This window comes from Numida meleagris, chromosome 1, assembly GCF_002078875.1.
Source record: "Numida meleagris isolate 19003 breed g44 Domestic line chromosome 1, NumMel1.0, whole genome shotgun sequence".
NCBI lineage: Eukaryota > Metazoa > Chordata > Aves > Galliformes > Numididae > Numida > Numida meleagris.
Window position 1 is genome coordinate 143,687,399 of NC_034409.1, and position 26,610 is coordinate 143,714,008.

Sequence of the window (26,610 nt, forward strand, 5' to 3'; positions counted from 1 at the left end):
CCCAACAAGAGCTTATTTCTTTACACAATCTTCCCCTTCATTCAAATATCAAAGCGAGTGCAAAAAGTCTTCCAGAAAATACAGGGATATAAGAGATAATATATATTTTTAAAATTATTTTTTATTGTTAAATATGCCCAAATTGAGAAGTGTTATATTAGTAACTGAATAAAAAGCAGAAGAAAGATACACCCTGGGAAATTAACTGTATTCAGCAGTTAACAGATAACTGCCGTTTTCCTGCATGTTTAACTCGAATAGATCATGAAGTACTTACACATAAGCGTATTGTATGAAACAGATAAAGCTCAAGTAAGGTCCAAAGCTCTGCTTAATAGCATATCTGCTAAGCCTGAGCTGGACTTTTCACTGTGAAGACTGTTTAATCAGACACAGGTCTATAAATAGATAAATAAATAACTCCACCAAACTCGAAAATCCAATTCCCATTAAGGAATAGAAGTTACGTATTCATACAGAGTCATCAGCGCAACCAAGGTGTTATTTTCAAACAATAGATAAAAAAAATTATGTTCCTAATCACAAACATTTACACGTAGCATTTTAAAATCATTAAGCTTGTGAAGAGAACTAAAACAAACTAAGGGAAAGACAAAGTTAATCAGCCAAGAACTATAGAACTATGACCTTATGATGCAAAAAGTAGTATCAGAAGAATAAAGAGCCTTATTGTTTCATTCTGTTAGAATGAATAGAATATTCTGTTCTTCGGTCACCTCTCACAAGTGCATTTATGCTTAAGATTTGGTTATTAAAAGAGGAAGCCCATGTGTGGATTTCAGAGGACAAAAATAACGCTTCCCGTGATCATTAGGTTAAGCTATGGTCAGCTACCAAAAATCACCACAGAAGCGAGCTACAGACACCAGAGATTAAATATACTCTGGAAATGGGATCTCTAAGACAAACAAGTCAGCTACTTGCTGTTAATTATGTTGAATATACAGAAAAAAAAATCTTTGACCTGCTGTAAAAATCAGTTTGTGCAACATTAATCAAGCACAGTTTTTACCCATCAGCCCTTGTCTTACACTGCAAAGAAAAGAAAAAAATCTCAAGTTTTTTCCAGTAATGCATCTGGAATCAAGAGCTTCACAGAAACCTCTTGTGTGCAAAAAGATCATACCATTTGTACAGCTGAGCACAAGGAGGAAAATGTTAACAGTATGTTATCACCAACAGTGTAGTTATCTGCAGGACTGACTAGGAACGTAAGGCAATGCCTTCAACTTCACAGGAATGAAAGAGTAATGACAGAGCACACTAAAGTTTCACGGCTCTGGATCCACTGCTCCTCATACGTGGATACTCCTGTGTTCTTTCTTTATTAACTCATTCACTTTTAAACCAGTAACTTTCATTTCTACTCCTGAAAATATAAATCTCATCCTAGGACACGTATGTACATTTTTGTCTTCATTAGAAATAATTTAAAAATCACCTCCAACAAAGCAAATTTAGAGAAACACTTTCTTCCAGGACAGAAAAGCACAACAGCAGCAGAAAATGTAAGCAACTCTGACAGTTCTGCACTGTGGCATCTGAACAAGATGCTAGGAAGCACTGACGGCTGATCTGCCAAGAATAAACGTGGTGTCATCATAGCTCTTAGCTTCTGGAAAGGAGCGTCCCTTACCAGGTCCAGACCAGAGTAGCTGCTCCATCCAAAAACCAGACGACGTAGCTATTTCACAGTTTATCATGACTTTCATCACTACATTTTGTCTCAGTTCTTACAATTACAGCAAACAAAAAATTACCTGAGTGATAATTCATGGTCCCCCAGCTGATAATATATTCTGCTGATTTTATAGAAGGCTTCAGTGTTATCGCTCTTTAATTTGGCAGCAGCTTTCAAGTCACTAATTGCTTTGCTCGGCTCCCCTTCCTTTATATAGCACTCAGCTCGAAGTTCCCGTAGCTCTGCATCCCAAACACAAACCTTGAGAAATCAAAATTAAAGCTTGACTTTGGTCCGTAATAGTTCACTTCCTTTCCTCCCCAACATAAGAAGAATCCCCTTAAATTTCATTTTGCCAACTGCAATAGCATACGGTTCAAGCTGCATGCAGAGCACATCAAATTAGCAACTCTGCTTCCTGGTGGATGCTGTGACGCACCTGCCCAAATAGAAAACAAAGGCCTGAAAAATTTGTAAATGATTCAATGAGCCCATGCTGGGAGATGAATTAAATCTACTGGCCCTGCTTAAACTGGGACAGACTGCTGAGCCTCTAGGGAAGGGATATCAGAATCATCAATTATTACATCTTCTCCAAAGAACACAGGTAAATGAACAGCAAGGACCAAGCTGTCACATGTCCTCTAGAAAGAGGCCTGCGGGTAAACTTCAGCTACACAAGGCTTGACCTCAGTACCTTCATTTTAAAGATTTATACAGAAGTAACAATGTCACTGAAGGGCAAAGATAATTACTTAGAATGAATTATGATAGGCAATTCCTTTTACAGAGTTTCTTCTAGGTTATCATTTGCTTTTAAACTCTGGCTTTAGAGAACAAGGTTTTTCTACTTCTCTATGCTCCCTCCCCGCAAATGAACACCCACACTTGGGCAGTTTCTTCACCAAAAGCTAATGTTGTAAACTCCAAATCAACAATTTTAATGTGCATGTAAAGCATCACAGCAGTCAGCTGTCTTTTAATACATTTCTGTATGACATACCAGGTGCCCACAAGACTGAGTTATTCCACACAGACTATCAGGCTACTTTTACTGAGTGGGATTCAACAAACGCATCTTAAGGAACAGGCTGAGAATACAGATGGCTATGCACATTTTCAACTTTGTGATGCTACTGATCTTTTATTACTTTGTTTTTCAAGACAAGAAAAGCACTCGCTTCTTAGTGATGAACTACCCTTTACCAAGTCTTGTATTCAGCACAAACTGCCTGCGTTATCAACAAAGGAGAATCTAGATTAGAAACACCTACGCCTCCTGTATTTGCAAAACTTCATTATTTAGAGAACAAGTTTCCCCACCACTCTGGGCTCCCTCAAGAATAGACTTGCACAAAAAGGGAGAATGATCAAGACAGCTGCCCACAACAGAAGTTTGGTTGAAGCCGTATCTTTACCCATAACTACAATGATCTTTTTAAAATATTGTTGCAGCCAATGCTCTACACTCTCCAACTTCAGGATAGACTCACTGTGCTCAGCAAAATGAAGCCAATTACACCACATATTTTCTCATCAGTGAAGAAGTTGTTAAATAAAAAATATACACAGACAGGAGTTCCTATTTCCTTTTCACTGTACCACAGAATCATACGGGTTGGAAGGGACACGCAGAGATCACCGAGTCCAACCTCCCTGCTAAAGCAGGCTCCCTACAACAGGTTGCTATCCCACTGGACAGCACCATTTTACATAACACTTACTGCCAAGATTTCATCAAGAAGAGGAATTGCGGCTTCATAATCCTCTTGCTGGTATGCAGACAATGCTTGTGAATACAGGCGCTGTAGCTCATCCGATTTTGTCAGTTGAGTTTGGGCTTCTTTTTCCTCATTATTGCTGGGATTGGATTTGAGCTGCAAACATTAACGTGAAGAGAGACTGAATTGCTTGCTCAGAAATCTCTTTTTGGCCCATTAATAATCACATCATGGCAAACTGATTAAAGCTGCAAATAAACAGAGTTTTAAAATTCCACCAGAAGTGTTTCCAACTCTAAATTCCAGAGAGACAGACATTTTAAGTTTTTATACAAGATGCCAGAAGTTTGAAAACTCTTAATTCCTCCCCTCATCCTGACATGATCACTCACCTTTGGACAAATTAATACACAACAAGAGTTCCTTTCCACCAACCTCAGGAAGTCATGCTCCTCTCAATTGTAACCAAGTTGATCTTTCTGCAGACAGTTATTAAATACAAGATTCCTCAGCATCAGCAGAAAGTACATCCATATAATAATCACACATCTCACTTTAAACACAACACAGAAACAATTGCAACATGTCACAGATAGTATTACTGTAAGGCTGTGGTTCTTGGATCTTCCCAGGAAGAGTGGCTGCAGCAGCAAGATAAGGCTTCAGCTGGTGGAAGGGCTTACTAGGATGAACTATGACATCCAGGCACTTCATATGTGGTTTTACACAAGCCTAAGGTTTTGTCTATAAAGACTAATTTCCTCCCTCTGACCAAGAAGTCGCATTGTAGTTGCATTCTTTTCCTTAAGTAGCTTTGTGTTTTCAAAGAAATAAACCGAACAGCTCTCCCAGCAACTCTGCTACCAACCAGAATGACAAAAATCTCATCCATTCTCTTGCAAAGCCAGGAAGTCATATGTAAAATTAGTACAGTTTGATTAAGGCAGTAGCTTCACACTTAGAGCTGATCATTATGACTTCCAGAGCTTTAGAGGGGCTCAATCAGTAGGACTTAGTGCAAGTTTTGACTTAAAAAACAAACAAAAAAACCAAAAAAATCTTGTATTTTATACACAGAACGCCAACTAAAATTACCATGTCCTCAAAGTCATCCTGTACTTTTCCCCTCTCCTCCTAGATCTTGAATCTGCCCCTTCCTTTCTTCTGATCAATAAGTTCTTCAAATGCTCATACTCTGTGCTCAAGTCTCTAAGGTAATTCAACATTAGTCCTCAGAACTCCTTCAACAGAATTCCCCGGTTCTAACACTTAAGTATATGAAAGGGAAAAGCCTTAATGGAACATGACCAGGTCTCACCTCTGTCTTAGATTCTTTGTATGAAGTCTTTCTGAACATTATGAAGTCGTTCCATTTTCCTTTGGCAGAAATCAAGTTGTACTTAGACCTGAAAATACTCCTTTATCCCTCTACACTGTCTATTTGCAAGAACAAAGGAAGGCAATCAAAGAGTTTTGTCCTTTGTAGGTTGACTCCTAATGCACGTTTCAAGAAGCTTTTCTCCTGGTTAGAATAGAAATTCTGCTTATAAACCCTTGCCAGCATGTATCCTCATTCTCTCCCAGCCCTGGAGAAAGTGATAAGAGGAAAATATCTACATCTGTAATTTTAAAAGTTTGAAGATTAAAAACCTCTCAAGTCCCAAATTCTTCAGCTCCAAGACTGACCTAATTTTTCCCTCAATTTCTCAGCATTTTCTTTTAAAAATTAAGAACTCTTTTCTACAAATAAGCTTTATCTCTTTCAACTTACAGTAATTGCACTCTTTAGACACGCTGCATGTCTTTTGTAAGTTATTTGGACCAAACCATCAGTAAAACAGGAAAAGCGATGTTACAGTCATACAGACAAATCAAACTGTATTAGACATCATTTGAGTGAAGCAGCCTGGGTAATTTGAGGTAGTACAAACTGCTCAGCTAAAGCAAAGGCAAAAACCTTTAATGCTCTATATATTACAGAAACATAGACTCACGGCTCTTAATCATTAATTAGTGTACTAATACATTGTTGTAATCAGTCATGTTAATTAAAGCAAAAAGAATACTCTTCATTAAGCACCCAGAGAAAGCAGGAAATATAATGCAGCTGTTTGATACTCTTATTTTGGTTTATTTTCCAAGTTTTTTCTGTCCTTTTGCCCAGTGATCAGGAGACTATCACACCATTACTGAAAACAAATCACATTTCAATTATTTGTCCTTTTCCTTTGGAATGGTAAGACCAGGACAGACCAACCGCTTGCATGAAGCGTGTAAGATTTCCTAGCAAGGAGTAAGGTATTAAAGAAATCTCACTTCAGCTGAGCTAATACACATCTAGGGCAAATCTAATAGTTCTCTGCGTGCTCATCCTAAGCTACGCTGTGCAAGCACACTGCTAGTGGTGGACATGTTCCAGAACACAGCCACTGCTTTTCAACACAGCATCCTTTGCTGTCTTTGATGTTTACTACATTTGGATTAGAATGCTTAGTTGCAGTTTAAGTTACAGCAACAAGCATTAGCCATCTGTTACAGCAGCTTTCATTCACTCCCAAAAAGAAAAACCAACCCCCAAACCATAATTCCTTTAGAGAAAACAGAGGCCAGCATATGGGAATGGTTTTGTTATCCTAAGTAATTTTCTCTTGCAGATTTACCACTTATAGGTGCTACGTTATTTTACCGTCTGATCTTGGTGGAGTGGAGAAATATCCCAGGGCAAAAAACCCTCCCTTCCCTCCACCCAGTTGAGAAAGATTAAACAGAATAAAAGCATCAGCCACACAGGACTTTAAAGTGAAGCTTTAAAAGCATTTATATGTGCATCTTCCACCTCTCCACTGTTCATAGGAAGCTGGCTTCCACAGTACTTCATCTCAAAGGCAAGACTCAAAACTTTGCTATATTACCTTGCTGTATCCAGGACAGTGGAGAAAAAGATAGTAGGAATTCACTTCAATCTCTGCATTTTTCTTGTTTTTCATGCTTATAAATACACCAGCAATGAAAGTAAATTGATGAGGCTTGTGAAAGATCATAGATCACCAAGGTTGGAAAAGACCTCCAAGATCACCTAGTCCAACCACCCACCTACCACCAACATTCCGCCGTTAAACCATGTCCCTTAGTACAGCACCTAAACATTTCTTGAACATCGCCAGGGATGGTGACTCAACCACCCTGGGCAGACCATTCCAGTGTCTAACCACTTTCAGAGAAGATATCCAACCTGAACCTCCCCTGGTGCAACTTGAGGCCATTCCCTCTTGTCCTGTCTCTAGTTACCTGGGAGAAGGGGCCGACCCTCACCTTCCCACAACCTCCCTTCAGGTAGTTGTAGAGAGCAGCAAGGTCTCCCCAAGCCTTCTCTTCTCCAGATTATGCAAATCCAGTTCCCTACTCCTCATAAAACTTTCGCTCTGAAACACCATCACAGCTTCATTGCCCTTCTCTAAACACACTCCAGGGCCTCGGTGTCTTCCTTGCAGTGAGGGGCCCAAAACTGAACACAGCACTCAAGGTTTGGCCTCACCAGGGCTGAGTACAGGAGGATGATCACCCCCTGTTCCTGCTGACTTCACTATCTCTGAAACGAGCCAGGATGCCAATGGACTTCTAGGCTATCTGGACACACTGCTGGCTCTCATGTTTAGCCCAGCATCGACCAGCACCCCCAGGTCCACTTCTTTCACAAAGTCTTCCAGCCACTCTGCCCCAAGCCCGCAGCATTGCCCAGAGTTGTTGTGGTAGGACATGGCACTAGGTCTTGTTGAACTTAGATGCTCTGAAGACAGCTGCAGGAACCTCTGTAGTTTGCTTCATCAGAGATCAAGACACCGACGCACACAAGAACGGAACACAAAGGAAAGTTCTGCACTGGCAGAGCAATATATTAGACAACACAGCCGTGATATCAGACAGAAAAAAGGAAGTATTTAAATACATCTTTTACTCCTTACCCAGGAAGCTACAGATGATCATGATCTGAGAGAAACACACGGAAGCAAGCATCTGCAAACATACTGTGCTCAGCCACTTAGTTTTGGCTGACACCTAGTGGAGCTGCAAGTGGAAAGTTCAGTTTCCAGCTTTTAAGCGTTCTCACAATTGTCTCCCTGGAAAGGGTATTTAGGAAGTCTCAGTTTGGAGTATTTATTGCAACACGTTGCAACTGTGAACATCACAGTCAGTCTTAAAAAAAATAAAAAGAGGATTTGAAAGGAATGTGACAACCACAGTATATAATTATTCCTTTTACTCTCACTGAAAATCACATGCTTAAAGCTAAATAAATATTCCAGGGCTTTCAAGGGCTGAGGCCTTAGTTTTGAGCATTGATGTGCTCCCAAATTCACCCTGCTGACTGCTACTATTTGGAAACTACTTACCAGAACTAAATGAGCTTCATATTAATGCACAGGAGCATTTAACCAAAATTGGGATTGGAGAAATAAGTACATACACTGTAAGCAACAACTTCAAAATATATAAATTCACACAAGGACTTATACTTTATCCTTGTTTCATCCTGGGCACTCTGAACACAAGAATTAGACCATTCCGTTGACATCCATTAAAAGTTTTATTACCCTCTAGGTGTTACATTTCCATTCTCACAGCTGAGTTAGAAGGAAAAAGCTACTTTTCTGAAGAGTAAGGAGCTGTGATTTGGTCTTGCTAGGCAGAAAAAGCTGCCTGGTGCATGTTGTAACCTCATCAGCTTGGTGCATCTGTTGGCAAAAAACAAAGAGTTTCTATAAACACGGCCTTGCTTAACATATCAAGGGATAAGTCTGAATCGCCTCCTCTATCCAAAACCAAAGTGATTAAAAAAAGGGTGCAACGAGGAAAAAGGGAAAAAAACACCCACCATCCTGTGAAACAATGGCACGAAGGCTGAGGTCTCAAAAGGCTCTACACCCAAAAGAACTGCTCCTACCCTTCCCAGTCAGGCACTCCTGCTGTCTGCCCTCACACTGCCACTAATGCTCTTAAGATAGCCAGTACTGACTCAGGCAGAAGCATTCGAACAGAAGAATTGCTCCATCTGGCAACCACACAACTTTAAATAAGTTTAGGGTCCTCACAAAACTTTTCCATGTACTATAGGAAAGAATTTCCCTCAAGAACAAGTTCATCTGCTAAACTCTTCAGACAATCCTTTCAATGAGCACAACTCCAAAAGAGAATGGAGGAAGGATGGGAAATAGATATTTCAGTATCTCCGCTGGGATTTGACAGACTGGGGGAATATGCTACAAGAAAATAACATTTACAGGCAGTTCCCATTACACCACTCACAGCTTCTGGTACATAGGGAAAGCAGTACTGGCAATGCCGACACAAGCGTCATACAAGGAAGCAGTACCTTCCTCCTACATGCCTGTCCTCAAGTAGCCCAAGTAAAATCACTCTCCTTAGTTTCCAAATGCTGAGCTGGTTTCTTCAACTCCAAAGTGGGGAACATTTTACGATCTAATCCCCTGCCTTAAACCAAACAAAACCAAATCACCATTACTGAAATCACATCAGTGAACACATCTACTGTCAGCCGAGGGCATACAACCAAAATGCCTGGCTTTACCACAAGAAAGCTCATCTCATGCACTAAACTATTTTCTCAGGAAAAAAAACTAACATGAAAGGTAAAAACTCTCACATTTACCTCCTTCTTAATTCTAGTAAGCAGAACACGTCCTCAGAACCATGTACATTACACAATGTCCTGAAAATCTCCATACTCCATACTTCCCTTGCAGTGAGAAAGAACAGAGGTTGAAACAAGCACCTTCTCCCCATCTTTACATGATACTCAACTTCTGCAGGCCCGAACGTATGACCAGACTGCTACATGGCTACTGAATTACAGCGACTCTTTGCAGACTTAGAACAGATGCATGACAAATGTGGGATAGTCAGCATCTCACTACAGTTTAGATCTAGATTTGGATACCTACATTTGCTGATGTTTTATGTACTTACTGAGAATGACAGCACCCTAGTTAGCAGCTATCCAGTCAACAAAGTGAAAGGTTAGATAGCCATTTAGGCCCTCACCTACATTTACTCAACCAAAAAGCAGAAGAGAGATTATACGTTCAGTTCAAATGTAAAGCATACAATTTTAGGTATCCAAGACCAAAACTGAATTCTAGACTAAAAGCTAGGAAGACCCCACTGGCACTTTTTTGGGTCACATCTGCACTAGAAGTAGAAGGAACTTTTACTCTGAGCTACTAAGTACTTATTCCTTCTGGGTTCTTGACAACTGACTTGGAGTATGAATCAATAGTTTCTTAGTGACTACTGTTTACTTTTCCTCTGTCGCTTTGTTAACTAAGTTATAGAGCCTGGATGTCCAAGTCTTAAAATCACTTCGAAACGACTCAGTCTCTGAACAGCCTTCCTCCACCTCTCCCCTACTCTCGTATAAATAGATCAATGTCACAGAGAAACATTATGTTTCACAATACTGTGCTTTGATGTCCTCACATTTCAAGATTAAATATTTTCATATTGAGAAGTAAGCACACTGTCAGAACAAGAACTGAGAGAACAACCGGACTGTCTATTTGAAAGACTTAGAAACAAGGGAAATCTCTCACTAGTCCTCCGAAGTATTTTACTTTGAAATCAAGATACTCACAATAATGTAATCTTCTCTACCAAATGAACAAGCCTATTATAAAGGATTAATTTAATATCATATTTTGCTCAAATATATTGTATTCAACTGAAAAACATTCTCTTCAAAACATACCACTTGCCATAATCGCTAAGAAAGTACATAAGCAATACTGTTCACAGAACCAAGAAAACTGGAACTAAGATTTTCGGACCAATATGGAATCTAAAGTCAACTACTGAGAAGAAACTCTGTTCTACTTCTGACTCAAAGCCCAACTGAAGACTGAAACAGCTACTTTTCTTCAGTCAGGTAATCTATCTACAATTGTCTGGAGTTTCAGCTGGTTTGGAAAAAAGCAAGCTACTCAACAGCTTTGGGAAAGCATTTCCATACATGTTATTAAGCAATAGTCAGGAAAAGAATAACTGCAAAGAGATGCATACACAAACTCAGAATCAACACCAACATCACGCTGCATCGTAGTTGCAGCAACTATGTTCTCAGTTAATCAAAGCTGGATGACATTCTCCTGCAATGCAAACAGCAGGGCTGCACTGCAATTCAACATGCAACTGTAGACCACACGCTCGTTCCTGAGAAGCTTACTGAGCAAGCAGCAGCAGGAGCAGCCACTGCTACATGACTTTCAGGATAAGCTACTGCAGCTTTGCTGGAAACACCAAGATCACCTGGTGTATTTATAATCTTAATAGTTACAGTTTACACTTGCAAGGCAGCTTTGTAACTGTTCTGTTTTTCTCTTACAGCCTCACTAGAAAGATTCCCATGAAGCATCTCTAATCTGCAATACAGAACTGCTTTCTCCATCACACACTTCAAAGAACGTCAATAAGACAGCATCAGTTATACTTGCAAATTCTATTTATGTCGGTATAAAGGACAGACGAGCTGCTCAAACTAGCAAATATTGAAGAATAAATGAATATAGCAATTAATCTTATTTATCCTTGTGCTTACAGTAATTCTATGCAAAAGAAAGGGGAATTGATTTTACATATTTCCTGAATATGAAGTTGATTTTGTTCCAGGGTTTATTTTCGCAGCGTAAGGCTGAGATAACACAAAAAATCCACTGAAATAAAAACTCACCCAAGTGAATAAGAGCCAGCTGTACTTGCAAGGAAACTCATGGAGAGGCCACTATCAGCACCTTCATGAAGAATGCAGGACTCCTTTGCAGATATGAAGGGATGCAGATGCATGCCACTGAATTAACTCATTTTTAACATAGTGACTGAACTAAGAGCCTAGGATCCTTCGGCTATCACTGGAAAGAGATAGCCTGATCCATGAGGGCCCCCAGTGATCTCCCAGTGTCACCTACATATCATGAAGTACGTAAATGAACACTGATTTACACTGAGTCACACATCACTAAATCTACGTTTCTGAATGAAGACTGCTCTCCAGTATAGATGCCATCAAGCAGAGATCACAAAGCGTTCGGCACAAACACAAAAAACTTCTCAAAGTGCTGTGCTACTTCAAGCAGCACTTTCCCATTTCATTTTCGCTACTCCATCCCAACATCATCAGTCATTTATTCATATGATGTAGCTTAACTACAGTACCTTTAAAGAACAGGGAAGACTTGAACTTACATATGCATTCACATCCTCAAACATCAGAGTGGCTCAAAATCCAACTTTAAAAGCAGGAATGTAGTTTTCCCAATTCAGGCCTCCAACTTACCACATTTTTGAAGTCATCTTCTGCTTCATCAAACTTTCCTTGCTTGAGCAGCAGATGTCCCCTCTGTAATCTTGCCTGAAATGAAATAGAAGATACTTCTTTTCAATTTACATATTGGAATTCAGGAAATTATGAACATTTGTTTCAATTTCCTTTTTTTTTCCTGCTAAAAGTTTTATTTTACTACAGCTACCAAGTTGAGTCAGAGACATCACCACCTGTTCTTTGCCTTCTTAAAACCAGCAATGTTAAGAGGCCTCTGACAGTAAAGAATTACTTTACACCACAACTGAGAGATAAAGCATATACTTTTCTAATAAATAGCAGTAACTTCCAACATAAATGAAAGAACTCATTTCAAAAGCTGCACAAAACAGGGTGAATATTAACCTTCAGCCACTTCCCTGGTTACACCTGGTCAGAGATTTTTTTTTAAACCAGCAGAAATAATTTTTAATATTTCCCACACTGAGTTCCTCCACTAAACTTTCAGAGAAACAGCAAGTATGTAACGAGGCAAATTAATGATTTATATGATTTGATTTATGATACAAATTCAACACTGAATTTAACACTTGGTACTCTACTGGAAATTATACAGGACATGCTACTGAACATGGAAATCAGAGAATTGGGTAGAGAGGACTCCAACATCATCTCCAACTAGTTAGGCAGCCTCTCCTCATACGGTAAGCACAAGTGAGCTATGGGTAAGTCGGAACTTGCAACAGCCCCACGGGATGGGACTGAAACTAGCACAGCTCCTGTAGAGAGGAGAAATGCCTCAAATGAAATACTCATAAGGACAGAAGAGAGCAGGGACATCCGCTCTCCCTCCTCCAACCTGAGAGAGAAGCGTGCATAACTGAAAATGGAACAGCTGCAAATAAGAGAAGGAAAACGTACAGGACAAACCCATGAGGAACATGCGCTTAATGAAACCTTTAGTTTCTAGAATAACAGTCTAGACTGTACTCAGTATTTGCAAATTCAAGTGCATACACTACCGCTATTACTTTATCATATTTAAAGCTCTGAGTTATAATGCATTTTCTATTTCTGTTTAGCAAAACCTGAAAAACAACCTCCTTTGAAGTAATTTTTTTTTTTTACGCTTGAACAGTTTCCAATTTCAAGAATACTCACGGATGTGAAGTCCTGCTTTAATTCAACCACTTTACTTAAATCACGAATTGCTGCTTTAGATTTGCCCATGGCTAAGTACACCGTGGCTCTTCTGTAATAAGCAATGTAGTTATCGGAGTCTCCCTCTGCAAGCGAATGAAGAGTAATCAGAATACTGTCTCCAAAGTAACTGAACCTTTGGGTACAGCTAAACTGTAATGACTACAAATATACTTCCCCAGTTTCAAGCCATTGGAGGAACTATATTTATCAATAAAACATTTGTTCCAAGTAATTTTATGCAGTTTAATTATTGAACAATAGAGATTACAGAAACACGGTATATTTTAAATAATTCAGACTTCTGAAGGTGAAATATGTACATATTTTTCAGCTTTGTACAAGAAAAAACAGCTCTTACATACTAACCCTTTATCTCAAACTGCAGGCCTGCATTTGAAAGCATGTTAATTCATCATTCCCCATTCCACTGTATAGAAAGCAAACTAGTAATCCCAAAATGACCCATATGTTAGACCACTGTCATTACAGATGCATAAACTCTTTACATCATCCATTTAACAGAAGCAACTTCTTTCTTTAATATACGTGGGCACCAACAGCCTCCCTCAATGGCAGACAAAAACATGTACTATATAAAAACCAACTTCAAGGCTAGGATGTTTGACCTGCAGACCGTGTACAAGATCCTGCAATTTTAACACCATCTAAACCTAGCGCATATACAAATATCACTACAGGAGGGAAACACAAGCCTCTGAAAACAATACTTTTCTTAATATCCTTCACTATGCAGCATTTCAAAGAAGCAGATGACAGTTACTCTGGCTCTCAAGGAAGGGTAATTTAGATCACCTAAACAACAAAATGCAGTAAAAGATAGCAGACTATTAGTATAGCAGACTATTTACTGGATTTTAAAAGTATGCTTCTTTTAAGCATCACAGAACTTCCAGACAAGAACACACATCTAAGGAACAAAACAAGGATGTCTCTTCCTTACCTCATCTGAGATTACAGTTGAGCTTTAAGGTAAACAAAAGTATTACCAGAAATCTTAAGGCAAGTAACTGAGCTCCATTTCTGGCCGCCTTCAACACCAAAACACTTTTTCCAGAGAGATATGAGCTAGTATCTGCACTCTTTGCCGACTGTCTCTTGGTTACGGACCAATTTCTAGCATTGTTAAATAATATTCCATCAATAATCCCCCTGCTGTAATACACATCGTAAACTATGACTGCAGATGTCAGGTTAATTCAAATGTTACTACTACTACTAAGAAAAGGAAAATTTGGGATTAAGTCTAGCTGCGTACGCCTAAATATGCAGAGCAGGAACAACCAGTATCCACGCAGCATCTAACTAAACATCCCAGGAAGGTAACAACAGTGGATATGGTCATGCTCTTCTACTTTCTACCAGCTGCCTGAGCACAGTTAGTGAAGCAGAGGATTTCATGCCATACAAGCATCTCACACCACTTCCCCCTTTGCGACACCACCATCACTGGCAGGGCACACACTAAACTGGACTGTTCAGCAACTTCAGTTTAAAGCTTCTCAACTTAAAGGAATAAAGCGTACTGTTAACATTAACTCCACTCAGATCCCACAGGATCGCTTTGGCAGTCACACAGAGGCAAAAGGAGCAAGAGACCATCTCCATAGAATGAGGCACTGCCATAGCACAGAAAAAGAGGCTCCCCTCACTCTCCTTATGTAGGAGGAGCTGATCTTGTAGAACTAAGAGAAAATACTAATAGCTCAGAATCAGCAGGTGTGTCATTTACATTTCATTTTTAGACCAAGACATAAGCAGAAAAGTCTCAGTAGTACAACTCATTACTGCCTAGCACCGTGATATTCACTTCAAAGAGAAAACAATGCACTTGTAGATAAACGTATCACAGCAAAGTCCAACAACTTAAAACCCATGATATGCGACTGAGAAAATACAGTGTTCATTAACACTGCTTTTTATTGGCGTTGTCTGCCCCTGTTTCAATTCAAGGATTTGAACCAAACTTACTTTAAAATTTATAAATCAGTTGTTTCAATGCAAATGCTGCTTTCTTCAAATACATACCTATAGCTGCATGAAAGTGAGACAGAGCATCTGCTAGTTGTCCAGCAGCCAATAACTTCTTCCCCATTTCAAGCTGCTTTTCTACTTCAGCATTTATTCCACACTCAGCTCCTTCAACAAAAACAAAGATCAATGTTCTGAATGACCAGTTTGATTATACCAAAGACGTGAAACAGTAATATGAACTATACAAAAAGCATCAGTACTGGCGTTGAACAAAAGGACCACATCTCCCCATCCTAAAGCAACCTGCAGTCTAATACACTCTTAGCATGTCCTCTGGTTTTGTATTGAACTAACTCAGAAATTAACTAGAGAGGGACCCTTTAACAAGGACTACAGCGACAGGACAAGGGGAAAAGGCTTCAAACTAAAAGAGTGGAGATTTAGTATCAGATGTTAGGAAGAAATTCTTTAGGATGAAAGAGGCTGCCCATAGAAGCTGTGGGTGCCCCATCCCTGGAGGCACTCAAGGCCAGGCTGGATGGGGCCCTGGGCAGCCTGAGCTGGTGGCTGGCAGCTCTGCCCACACCACAGGTTTGGAACTGGATGATTCTTAAGATCTCTTCCAACCCATAGTTCTATTATTCTGTGAATTAATCTTAAATTAAAACAAACAAATTTAAAAAAAACAGCAGCACCTTGTAGCTGTTTCACAGTCTAAATAAAAGCTACACTACCTAACTACATTAAAGGAAAGGTATTAAAACTTCTCACACAAAGGTGACTGAACAATAAGATATTTGTAATAAAAGAACAGTCATTTCTGAACATAAGTCATCGATATTTTAGAACCAGGAGCTTCAAGATCCAGGATCTCATTTTTATTTTCCTTTCCCACTCTTCAATACAGTTCATAATTCTTACAGTTACACACTGTAAGGAAATTATTGAGCTGCCTATACAAAACAATGACAAAAAATGTCTTCTGTATCCACTAGAAAAAGCTCTACCTGTTACCAAGATCGACAAGAATTCACCTGACTGGATTCAGAAGCATCAATTCTATCATTTGCTTTATAATCCCAGTATCAAACAAATTCCTCTAAGTTAATGAAAACAACTACAAAATAAGTCCCAAATTTTTGTTGTTGTCATTTAGATAGATTAAGTTAAAAGAGTAACATTATTTATCACATAACCCATTTGGGGAACGTTTATAAAACATTTTAAAATCCTTTCCAGGTGCTTTGCATGAAATACAAATAGCTTTGCTAACAATGGTACAGAAGTCTTTCTTGACAGTAAGTTTCTCATACAGAGAATTCTACTTCAAGGTAGTCTTCATGTGAATGTCATTTTCATGAAAAAAACCCTGCCATTCTGTTTCGATTTTGCATTGTGGTTGCTTTTCTGCTTTTAAAGCTTAAAAGTTTTCATCACCGAGTTGTCCATCCATCACCCTTTAAAATGACATAAAAGTTCCCACACGCTTGGAAAAAAAGTCTATACATTTCCCTGGCTTCGGAAGTAAACTGGCAACAAGTCAGGTATTAACCACAAGCAGACATGAAGCCATCTCCCCACAGAGAAGCATCTAAAATCTTTCAGACTTGTGGAGCTGGATCCTAGAAGCAGGCTGTACATAGCTCTCTGATACACCTACATAAGGCATTCAGGTTTCACAAAATCTCACGTTTCTTACCGAGCATCCTTATTTCAGATCTAGGAATGCTGGCACTGCCCTAAGAATAGCTTCCACTACAGGACGTGCCTGTACTACTCAGCGCCTTTCATACACACAATGCTCGCTACAGTTCTGCAGTTACATAACACATTCATCAGGAGAGATCTTTCTCCTTGAGAATACTGAAGATGGTAACAGCAAAAAAAAAAAAAAAAAAGGAAATGAGGAAAGCGACCGCTTATAGTAAGGAAACGAGCAACTTGGGTGGAGAAATAAGGCAAGCAAAAGCAACAACAGGAATTCAAGTGACTGCAGGTTCCCTGCCTGCAAAACAAAACTAGTTACTGGACTTGCATTAAAACCTGACCCTAAAAGCTGCTGAACATGGTAAATCGATGAGGAATCTCCAGCCTATACAACCAGTGTAGCCATGATGAGAACTGACACGTACCGTAACTACACTGGAACACTGCACAAACCTGATCATTGTACTGTTCTTTCATGTAACTGTATCACTAACATATTTTTTGGCAGTAGGCAAACAGTGGCTCTGAATCAGCTGCCCCAGCAGACAGCTGAGGATCAGTACCAAGAAAAGGAGCCAGTGCTGCTGACCCTAAGGAACCAAATTCTGCACAGGGCATCCGGGCACCTCTTGGCTCTTCAGTCTGGGAAACACACGAGCCAACTCCAGCCAATCTTTCCAGCAGACAGATATCAGTGAGCCAGATACAGAGAGCTCAGCACTACAGCTAAAAAAGCTAGCTATGCTCCAGCAAGAAACTAATGATATGTGCAAGCATGCTGTTTAAACACTTCCCATTATTTTAACTTGGATATTCTTATTCCTAAAAGGTGCCCAGCTGTCATACAATCAGTGATGAGCTCAAGCTAGCAGATACAGGAGCCCCAGCTGTTAGAGCATCAGTTGGGACAGGCTAAGAACCTGAGCCAGGCCTCGACGCAGGAGTAGAAGAGTGGAGAGATGCATTCCCAGGCAAGAACTGGCACCAGCGCTGACACCTGAAAGGGAGGAGGTCAGGAGGGAAGATAAACAGGTGCAGCTAACCCGTTTTTCCAGTTAAATATACTCACTTCAAATAAATTATAGCTTTCTGGGAGCATTTTTGTTTTATTACACCAGCAAGTGCTATTATGTGCATATGAACTTCCAACTATATCCTCATATAATCAGTCCAACTCCTAATGTAAAAAAGCTTTAAAAAGCCCTCCAACTTCAGAACAGTGTTAAGGTTTTGCATTTGCACACATTCCTGCCTTTTTCCCTACTGAATTTTCGACTTTCTTGTTTCAAAGCCTGTCCCTAATCTGTTAACAGGACTATGAAAACAAAAAGAGACTGTGTGCGTACCAGAAACAGAATTTTCAATGTCATGTTTTTCACAGAAAAAATGGGTATGTCACTAAACTTTTTTTTTTTTTTTTCATTTAAGTTCAGTGATTGTTTTGCCTTGGGAAGCAGCAATCCTGCTTCTGGGATGGTTTTGATTCAAATGCCCTGTGTTCAAAAAAAACAGCTGCTAACTCGAGACTTGTTGTAAAATAGGTTTGGGCTTTGCTTTTGTATGCATGTAAGCAAGTTTCTCAATGACAAGTCTGAGCAAAGGAAGAAGTGGACAAGCAAACAGTTTCATGACTGATAAGAAAAAGCCCAGAAGAAGCCTCAGAGCACAGCAACGCTTTCCCCACTCCCCACCATACAACCACCCTTCGCAATTTGTGGTGAGATTCAAAACCTTCCCAAACTCAGGACAGAAACATAAGGAATGGGAGTGAGACAGACACTTAACTGTACTGACAGTAACAAACCGAGCTCTGCATGCTTGAAACCCACTCCTTCTTCCCCTTATTAAATTTCCTTTGTCTGAGGATGGAGCACGGAAAGAGGAACAATACTCCTCTATCCCTGACAGTTGCCACTATTTTGTCGCTGTTAGCATGGATGATTAAGTTGTGAAGGATCAATCTTCCCAAGAGTCAACTTGTATCAAACGGGAGGGAATTCAGCAAACAGGACAGGAAGGGGTGAAACGCAACTTCCTACAACACCAAGGATTCTAAAAATACTTCTACCTGAACTCATTTACTAGCCAGATATAATTCACACTCATAGATAATAACTCTAATTTGGCATTAATGCAGGCTGACTTCTTCACTGCCTCACAAATTAGATGCCACAAGACACTTCTACAATGAAGACGGCAAGATGCAAATGCCTTTGAGTTCAGAGAAAAGTAATACCGTGAGGAAAAAAAAATCCTGAACTCCTTAACTACATTTTCAGGAAAACAAAGTTGTGAACTAAAGTGTTAACAAGTTCCGTAAATAAGTTCCAGAAACATCACTTCTCAGCCTATTACTCTATTCCAAAATATCTATACTAAACTGAAGAAAATATTCGCCAAATTAGGAAACATGGCATTAGTAATTCTATATATCCCTTAAACTGCACACCTGACACAAGTTGACAACACTGAGGAAAGAATCCTCAGCAGGAACACTGCTGTCATACTCAGAGAAAGAAGCATACATGGACAACTGTTTTTCCCCTAGCAGTACCAGAGCACACACCCAAGAAAGCCATCCAACACCAGAGAGGAGCAGTTTTGGACTACAGAGCATCTTTGCCACCATACGTCCACGTCACCTCTCAGCCAGCTCAAGTATTTGTCAGTTTACTGCTTTAAGGAGCAAACTTCTAATGCCAAGCCCAGGTTGGCCCTAAGTTTGGAGATTTATCCTGAGTATTGATGGCTTCGGTTCCATCTCAACCCACCAGCACCAGCAAGAGGACATTCCTCAGGCTGAACTACCTGCACCATTCTATAACCAAGTTGTACATTTAACAGCGGCCTGAGAATAAGTTTGACTACACAGGTGTTACTGATAGCATACTCATACTCAAAAAGCAAACGAGGCCACGGGAGGGGCAGATAAAACCGCTCTCCTGTTTTTCACGTACTAATGTCGAGGCACAGGGAAAACAAATAAAATATAAACAAGTTCAACACAACTGTCAGAAGCATCGGCAAAGCTGTAGGACAGGCGCTGGCAGAGCGCTGGGAACGCCTCTACAACGACCCGGGAGCCCCAGAAGGGCACGTACAAGGGACAGAGCCGCGAGGCCCGGGCGACCCGAGGGCGGAGCATGGGGACGGGGCCAAGAGTCCCGGCACTGCCGGCGGCCCGGGGCGCGAGGCACGCACGCACCCGGCCAGCACGGCACCGCCTGGGCCCCGGCGAAGGGCCGCCCCACGCCCTCGGCCCGCTGAGGTGGCAGCTCCCGGCCTCCTCCTGCCCCAGGCCCTTCCCAGAAGCGCCCTCCCGCGGGACGCCCCACCGCCACGGCACCGCCGACCCCGGCTCTCCCGACCCGGCCGCGGGGCTCCCCCGGGGCCTGCCGGCGGGGCGGGCCCTACGCCGTCCCCCCGCCTCGCACGGACACCTCCCCGCGCCCCCTCACCCTGGTACTGCAGGTCGAGGAGCACCAGCAGGAAGGGCAGCGCGGAGCCTAGGCGGCCGGCGGAGCCCGCAACTGACACCATCGCCGCGGTCGCCCGCGGCCGCAGTGGCGGCGCCCCGACCCGACGGCTCCGACTCGTGCGGGGAGGGTCGTGGGCGCCGCTGATTGGCCGCTCCGCGCGCGCCCGCCCCTCGCGCTCCCGGAAGGTGGAAGCGGCGCGAGGGCGCCCCGCCCTGCGCTGCCGGGAGGCGAGGCCGCCCGTCACGACGCGTGCGCAGTAGGGAGGCCGTGCCTCTAGGTTGTCCCACCCACCCACCTCGAGCGGCGCATGCGTACGAAGTGGGGCGACGCCGCTGCCCTCAGCCGGTGTCCTGAGTAGAGGTGGCTGCGCGTCCGAGGCCTACTTAAGCCGGTTAGCAAGGGGATAAGCTGGGCTTCTCCTGTGGTAGGGAAACTTTGCTCCAGGCACGGAGTTTGTCCATTCCTAGAGTGTTTTTGGCGGGTGTGGATGATGACCTGGGCTGCCACCCCCAGAGCAGCCCTGGGGATGGTGCAGGCTGGCCTGAGGAGAACAGAGTGAGCTTATGGCTGGCAACACAGGTGGCTGCCATTACCCATCCTGAAGGCAATATCTCAGGACTACTCAGATAATACATCAACAAGCAATAGTGCAGAAGTAAATTGATACTGTCTCTTCATTGTTGTACCCAAATTAACCACAAAGCTGACAGAGGTGAGCATGGTTTCAAACTGTAGCTTTTATTGTACCCTGTGTCACAATCCTGTTTCCCACTGAAGTGGAGCGCTGCTGAGATGGGCAGCTTGCAAACACTATTAGGGAATTTACCAAACTGTGGAAAAATCAGTGATGTGACTGAACAGAGCACAGCATTCTCATGGTAGGGGTTCATATTAGGCCTATAAACTGAAAGCAAAGCCTGTGTAAGATAGCTTGCAATCTAGCAGGCTTATGTTTGGAGACGTTTTCCCTTTTTTCCGTAATTAAAATAGATGTACTCTTAGTAGAGAGAAGCTAATGGTGTATGTGCCAAGTCATTTGTTGTTTCAAGTTATCTACCGTGTGTTGCTTGACAAACAAGTCATATTGGGGCATATTATATAATGATAAACCCTACCAATGTTTAAAAATAAAAATACTGTTCTCACGAGAATTCTGCCAAGCAAGTGACAAAGCTGAGACTCAGTGTCTCATTCAGCAACCACAGAAATTTCCTTTTTCTTTCTAATCACGTTGCCCTTTTCACTCTAGACAGTATAATCTACAAGCTTTCTTGAAAGATGAGAGTGAAGAAAAGAAAAGGAAGTTATCCCTCTCCAACATTTCATCTGTATGACGGTGCTTCAAGAGTATTGCCTTGAAATTTGACCTGCAGAAAATATTCAGAAATAAGAAATTGAAATAATAGAAGAAGTGATAGATGTGAAATGAATAATTGATGATGTTCTGAAGATGTCAGCATGAGGAAGAACATGACAATTCTAGTGCTATAGATAAGACAATATAAGAAATTTTAAAAATGAACCAACCAGAATATATTAGCTGTTACAGTATTTTACCCAAGAAAAGAATGTGACCAAAGCCATATGAAATTATTACGGCAGAGCAATTTCCACCTCGAGCCCCTAAAATAACCAAAAATACTATCATGAGTGATGGTTTACTTAATAGGCCCTTGATTACAAGATTAGGAAAAAAAAACAGTCTAGAATAAAACTCAGTACTTAATACTGGAATACCAAGCACAAAAGTTCAAACCCCTTAAGACAAAAGTATTATGATGAAAGTATCAAATACCATTTTGGATGCTTGACAAGCACTTATTGGAAGGTCAATATTTCAGGCTGATACAGTAATGTAAGAGCAGTGTGTAATGCCAACAGTTCTGAATGATGTACTCAAAGAAAAAGTGCTTTTCGTTGTCACTCATAAAAATCTCATCAGGTACACAGATGCCTACACATTAATTCTTGAATGAAACCATAAATCATGTAGGAACGTTCTTGATGATCATACATCTCAAAACATATATAGTTAAAGTATAAAATAAGTATAGGCTTGAGAGGAAAAAAAGTCTTTAACACATATTCTCCTTAGCAACTTCAGAAGCAGACAATGCAGGGGAGGAAAAAGAAAGCACTAGTGCACATGACATGTAAACATTATGTTTTGGAATTGGAAAAGTAGCAAAGCAACACAACTGTAATGCAAAAAAATCTTTTTAAATGATTAATCAAAGTTAGGCTGGCATCAGAAATGAGTCTCTTCAGCAGTTTTGAGTTTTGGAGCAGATGGCAAAAACAAAACTAAGTTTAAAGACAGGCAAGGAATTTTCTGTTACTGCTTGTGATGTATGGAGAAACAGCAGAGGGCATCCACTAGCAAGGAATGACTTTTTAAACCACTCATTGCTGTTTAAAAGGCTAGCAAACTGAATGGTGTATGGATATAGTTAAGTCTATAGTTTCTGTTTATTAACTGAGAAACCTGCTCAGATATCATAAGATACTGTGAGAAGCCTACATTACACACAAGAACACACAAGGTACTGGAAGGACCCTGCTCATTACCTGTGAGCCAATGTGCTTGACAATATGTTTTAATTAAGAGTTCTGTTTCCAGAAACACTCAAACAAACCAAACCATTTCCCGATGAAGGGAAAGAAGCAGTATAGCAGGCTGTTACATTATATGCACAGACTAGTATGAAAATATAGGTATGAAAATATAGGAGAGAGAAGATGGTAACAGGGATGCTGTTCTCAAGGGCTTCTTGTAAGAGATCTCTGAGACTTCACACCTTGTTTTTATTTTCATCTGTGCACATGTCCGTTAGAAACTTGGCTGTGTTGGAGCCAAATGGGATAGTAGTAGTACCCATATATGTTGATAACAAAGAATTGCTGTTTATGTAGCCACCTGTTTTGGTAGTTCTGTAGTTTTACATTTGGATTGGTATTTAAACAAGATTGTTTTAGAGCTATTTCTTTTCTGGGCTCCTTTTGCAGCAAATGGAAGCAGAAAATCTCCTACGGACTGCAGTTCCACACACAAACTAAATTATCTAAACTTCCACTTGGAAAAGCTTATATTCATCCATAAACTTGAAGGGGAGCATGAGAGACCGCTCTTCTTTAGGGTAAGGTTAGCCTCTGTAAATGCTTTTCCCTCCATATTTCCCTAACAAAATTCCACATGTATGTCTTTGTCACATCTGTGAAGGGAGAACCATGTTTCTGGTGTGGAATTATTTAGCTCTCAACCTTGTGGTTAGATGCTATATATATATACTAGCTACTGCCTGCTTTTTATACTGATATGAAGGTGCTTTTTATAGGCCATTTCGTGTCTTTTATGTGAAGCTTATTTTAATATGGGTCCTTGAGTCTGCTTTATTCACTAAATTATATTGCTATGGTTAATTATAAACAGAGCTGTAGGACAGAAGTTGGAGAAGAGAATTAGACACCCATGTTTCCTTACAATTAATTTTAAATGTATTTTAATCAGGGGAATTATACTATGTCTGTAACTTTTCTCCTTAGCCATGGTAGCAGCAACAAATTCCAGATACCTCAAAACACAGTCACTATCTCCTGCCTAACTTAAACTTCTCGTATAATGAAGCATCAAAGAGGGAAGGAGCTACTAGTAACCCCCTATTACTCTTTACCTTGACATCTTAGATTCCCAATAAGAGTTAGATGAGTAGCAGATACTTTTGTGGAGTTTATTTTGAACAAGAAATATTCCAGAAACAATTCACATTTAAACTTAATTTAAAATTGAAACAATTAAACCTAAGCTGTATTTTTCAAGTCTTTTGATTTCAAAGAAAAACTCACTTTTGTGGATTTTTGATGGGGCAAAGGCTTAACAAAACAAAATATATGAAACACGCTTTCCTCTTTTAAAACAGTTTTTCATTTTCATTTCTTACAGCAAGGAACATTTTAAAATAAAAATTCTACTCTGAAGTTACAAGGCAAGAAATTTTGCTTCAACTATTAAAATACTTCGGTATTTCTACAGTATCCTACACTTGATCTAAGCTTTCATGGCTGAAATACTAAGGTTGAGAAACGGTGGTTCTTCTTCCTTTTTCATACAATTTATTTCTTGCTCAACAAAAATGCTGAAACATCCCAGTCACAGAAAAAAACTGTAACTGAGTTACAATTCATTGCATGCTATTAAAAATTCACCCAGCAAAGTGTTAAAAGTCCTTGATTCAGTTTCAATGTTTATTGACCTTTCTATTGCTCCTATTATGTCACCGATTTCTAAACACAAACAAGTTAAATACCACATAAGTCATATGATAGACAGTAGACGTTTTTTTCTGAGTGTAAACCTGAACTTAAGTGAGTGGAACTCACTGAATGAAACCCATGAGTTGGAATGGGGATATCTACCCTGTCTCATGCTACAGACAGCCTGAAAGCAAATCAAATACAATTCAGCATAGCGTCCCGAGATGAATGACAGGGCTACAGGATATGGTGACTGCATAGCTATATCAGGCAGTGAGCCAGGCTGAAGCTGGCATCACTCCTCGTCTCACAGAGGCATGCAGCACGTGCCCTGAGACTTTCGAACATATGAAAACTATGACAGGTCAAGAAAGGAGTTTGAATGGTCAAGAAAGCACTGGTGCACTAAAGCTGTAGTACCCTTTTTCTTTTAAATACCTGTAATTACCTTCTTGTATGTATATTGACAAAAAGGTAACGGGAAGGCAAAAAGTCATCAGAAACAAGCCAGTAATTTCAGTTTACACTCACCAAAGAAAAAATGAAAAAAAACTCACAATGCTGTTCTTGGCATATGACTTAAGTATTACCGCAAATAAAAAAGTCAGGAAGCTATTCCAGTAATATCTATGTTTAAAGTAGATAAAACTCACAATCAGTGTGTTTGCAGATATTTCTTTAGAGTTAAGTTGAATTCCCTCCATGGTTGGGAGAAAGGAAGATAAATAAATTGTGTATGGCTGTCTCAGTAAAATCCAGGTAGACTCGTTGCATGAAGACAAACCTTTAAAAGAAATAGTTTTATTTGAAGAAAAGAAGAAGACTTAGAGAAAAGTACCCAAACTTGAAAATGAAATTTGTTAAACTAAATGAAGCAGTGTTTCTTCAAGCTACTTGATCACAGCTAGTGTTGTGTGTTGGGACTGTGGTAGGGGCACAGGACTCTGACAGAAGAAATCTGGGAGAGCGGCTCATCCTACCTTTATTTTAAATGCTTTGTTTTTGTATGGTGAGAATATGTATTGAAATGCTTTCCTCATGTAAACTAAGTGATGGTAAGATTGAAAGAATGTAAATACTATAGGTATTGATGTTGAAAAATGTGCAGTAGAGGGAGTTGGCAGGAAGGAAAAGATTAAATAAACTGAGAATCTGGCCAGATTCATTATTATACCTGTACCATGCTGTTCAAGTCAGCTTTCCACCAGTTAATGATTACTAGTATGCGTCACTCCAAGATCGCTGTAAGAGAAAGATTAGTGAAGAGTCTGTTTCTCAGTTCCCAAGACAATTTCTCCACAGTCCTTTCAAATTAAAACATCTTGCAGAACAGGGTGTCCTCCTCCATTCCACAAAACATGCAGATAATTGCTTCACTTAACATAATGCCTCAGGACTCCCAGGACACCACCAGGCCTTGCTGTCCCTGCCCAGCCTTCCCTAGCACTGCCCGCGGCCCAGGAAGCCATGTCACTTGCCCCACCATGGGCAGCCATGGGCCCATGTGCCCAGTCTCAGCCTATTCCCGGCCCCAGGGAGTTGCTGCTCATCTGCCCTGCTCCCTAGTTGGGTGATGGGACAGGCTCTGGCTGCCAGACCCTGTCCTGACAGACCCTGCGGAGAGCAGGCGGCCATTCTGAGCCCTGACACCTTCCCCTGCTAGCCAGGACATTTTCCAAACAGCTGAGGCCAAGACACTATCATATTTCCCCCCACAATCAGAGTAACCTCCCTTCTTTGTGTTCTCCAGTTGCAGATACCCTCTGCAAGCCTCATAAATGCCTTTTTCTAATCTCAAGGTCTGAGGTTTACTTCTTGCATTTTAAATCACTCACCTCATCCTATTTTAATTCAATTCTTAGTTCTCCTCACCAGCTTCCCCATATTTTTCTACTTCCTAGAAAGTTCTGTTCTTCCCTATTCCTTTATTCCTGTACTCTAGTAAGAAAAAGCACAGTCAGCAATACACTGTGTCAACAGAGCATGAAAAAGCCTTCCAGAACAGTGGATAATACAAAACAGTTCCATAAAACCCTCATGCACACAAAGTACCTCTAGAGGACTCCATTAAGTGCCAGAGTCCTCTACATTAAGTAGATGATTAAAGGAGTAATGTAGACTTAAGTACATGAATGTAGACATTAAATCTATATTATTTGATAAATTTGGACTACTAACTGGGAATAATCTTTATTTAAACTGTAGCCTGTAGTAGGCTGGCATGTG

At 40.6% G+C, this 26,610-nt stretch overlaps 2 protein-coding genes across 2 annotated transcripts in view; one reads left to right on the forward strand and one right to left on the reverse strand.

The window, feature by feature from the left end:
* Positions 1 to 20,294, reverse strand: part of DNAJC3 (DnaJ heat shock protein family (Hsp40) member C3) — a 32,396-nt gene extending 12,102 nt beyond the window's left edge. Inside the window, exons 1-6 of the mRNA XM_021416625.1 lie at positions 20,113 to 20,294; positions 15,002 to 15,112; positions 12,914 to 13,038; positions 11,768 to 11,842; positions 3,427 to 3,579; positions 1,782 to 1,963 (exon numbers count right to left, since the gene is read on the reverse strand). Of these exons, the coding sequence (XP_021272300.1) occupies positions 1,782 to 1,963; positions 3,427 to 3,579; positions 11,768 to 11,842; positions 12,914 to 13,038; positions 15,002 to 15,112; positions 20,113 to 20,194 (728 nt within the window). The 5' untranslated portion in view covers positions 20,195 to 20,294. The remainder of the gene's footprint in view (positions 1 to 1,781; positions 1,964 to 3,426; positions 3,580 to 11,767; positions 11,843 to 12,913; positions 13,039 to 15,001; positions 15,113 to 20,112) is intronic.
* Positions 20,390 to 26,610, forward strand: part of DZIP1 (DAZ interacting zinc finger protein 1) — a 46,176-nt gene continuing 39,955 nt past the window's right edge. The window contains exons 1-2 of the mRNA XM_021416591.1: positions 20,390 to 20,524; positions 23,140 to 23,270. The gene's annotated coding sequence lies outside the window, so the exon portion shown is untranslated. The remainder of the gene's footprint in view (positions 20,525 to 23,139; positions 23,271 to 26,610) is intronic.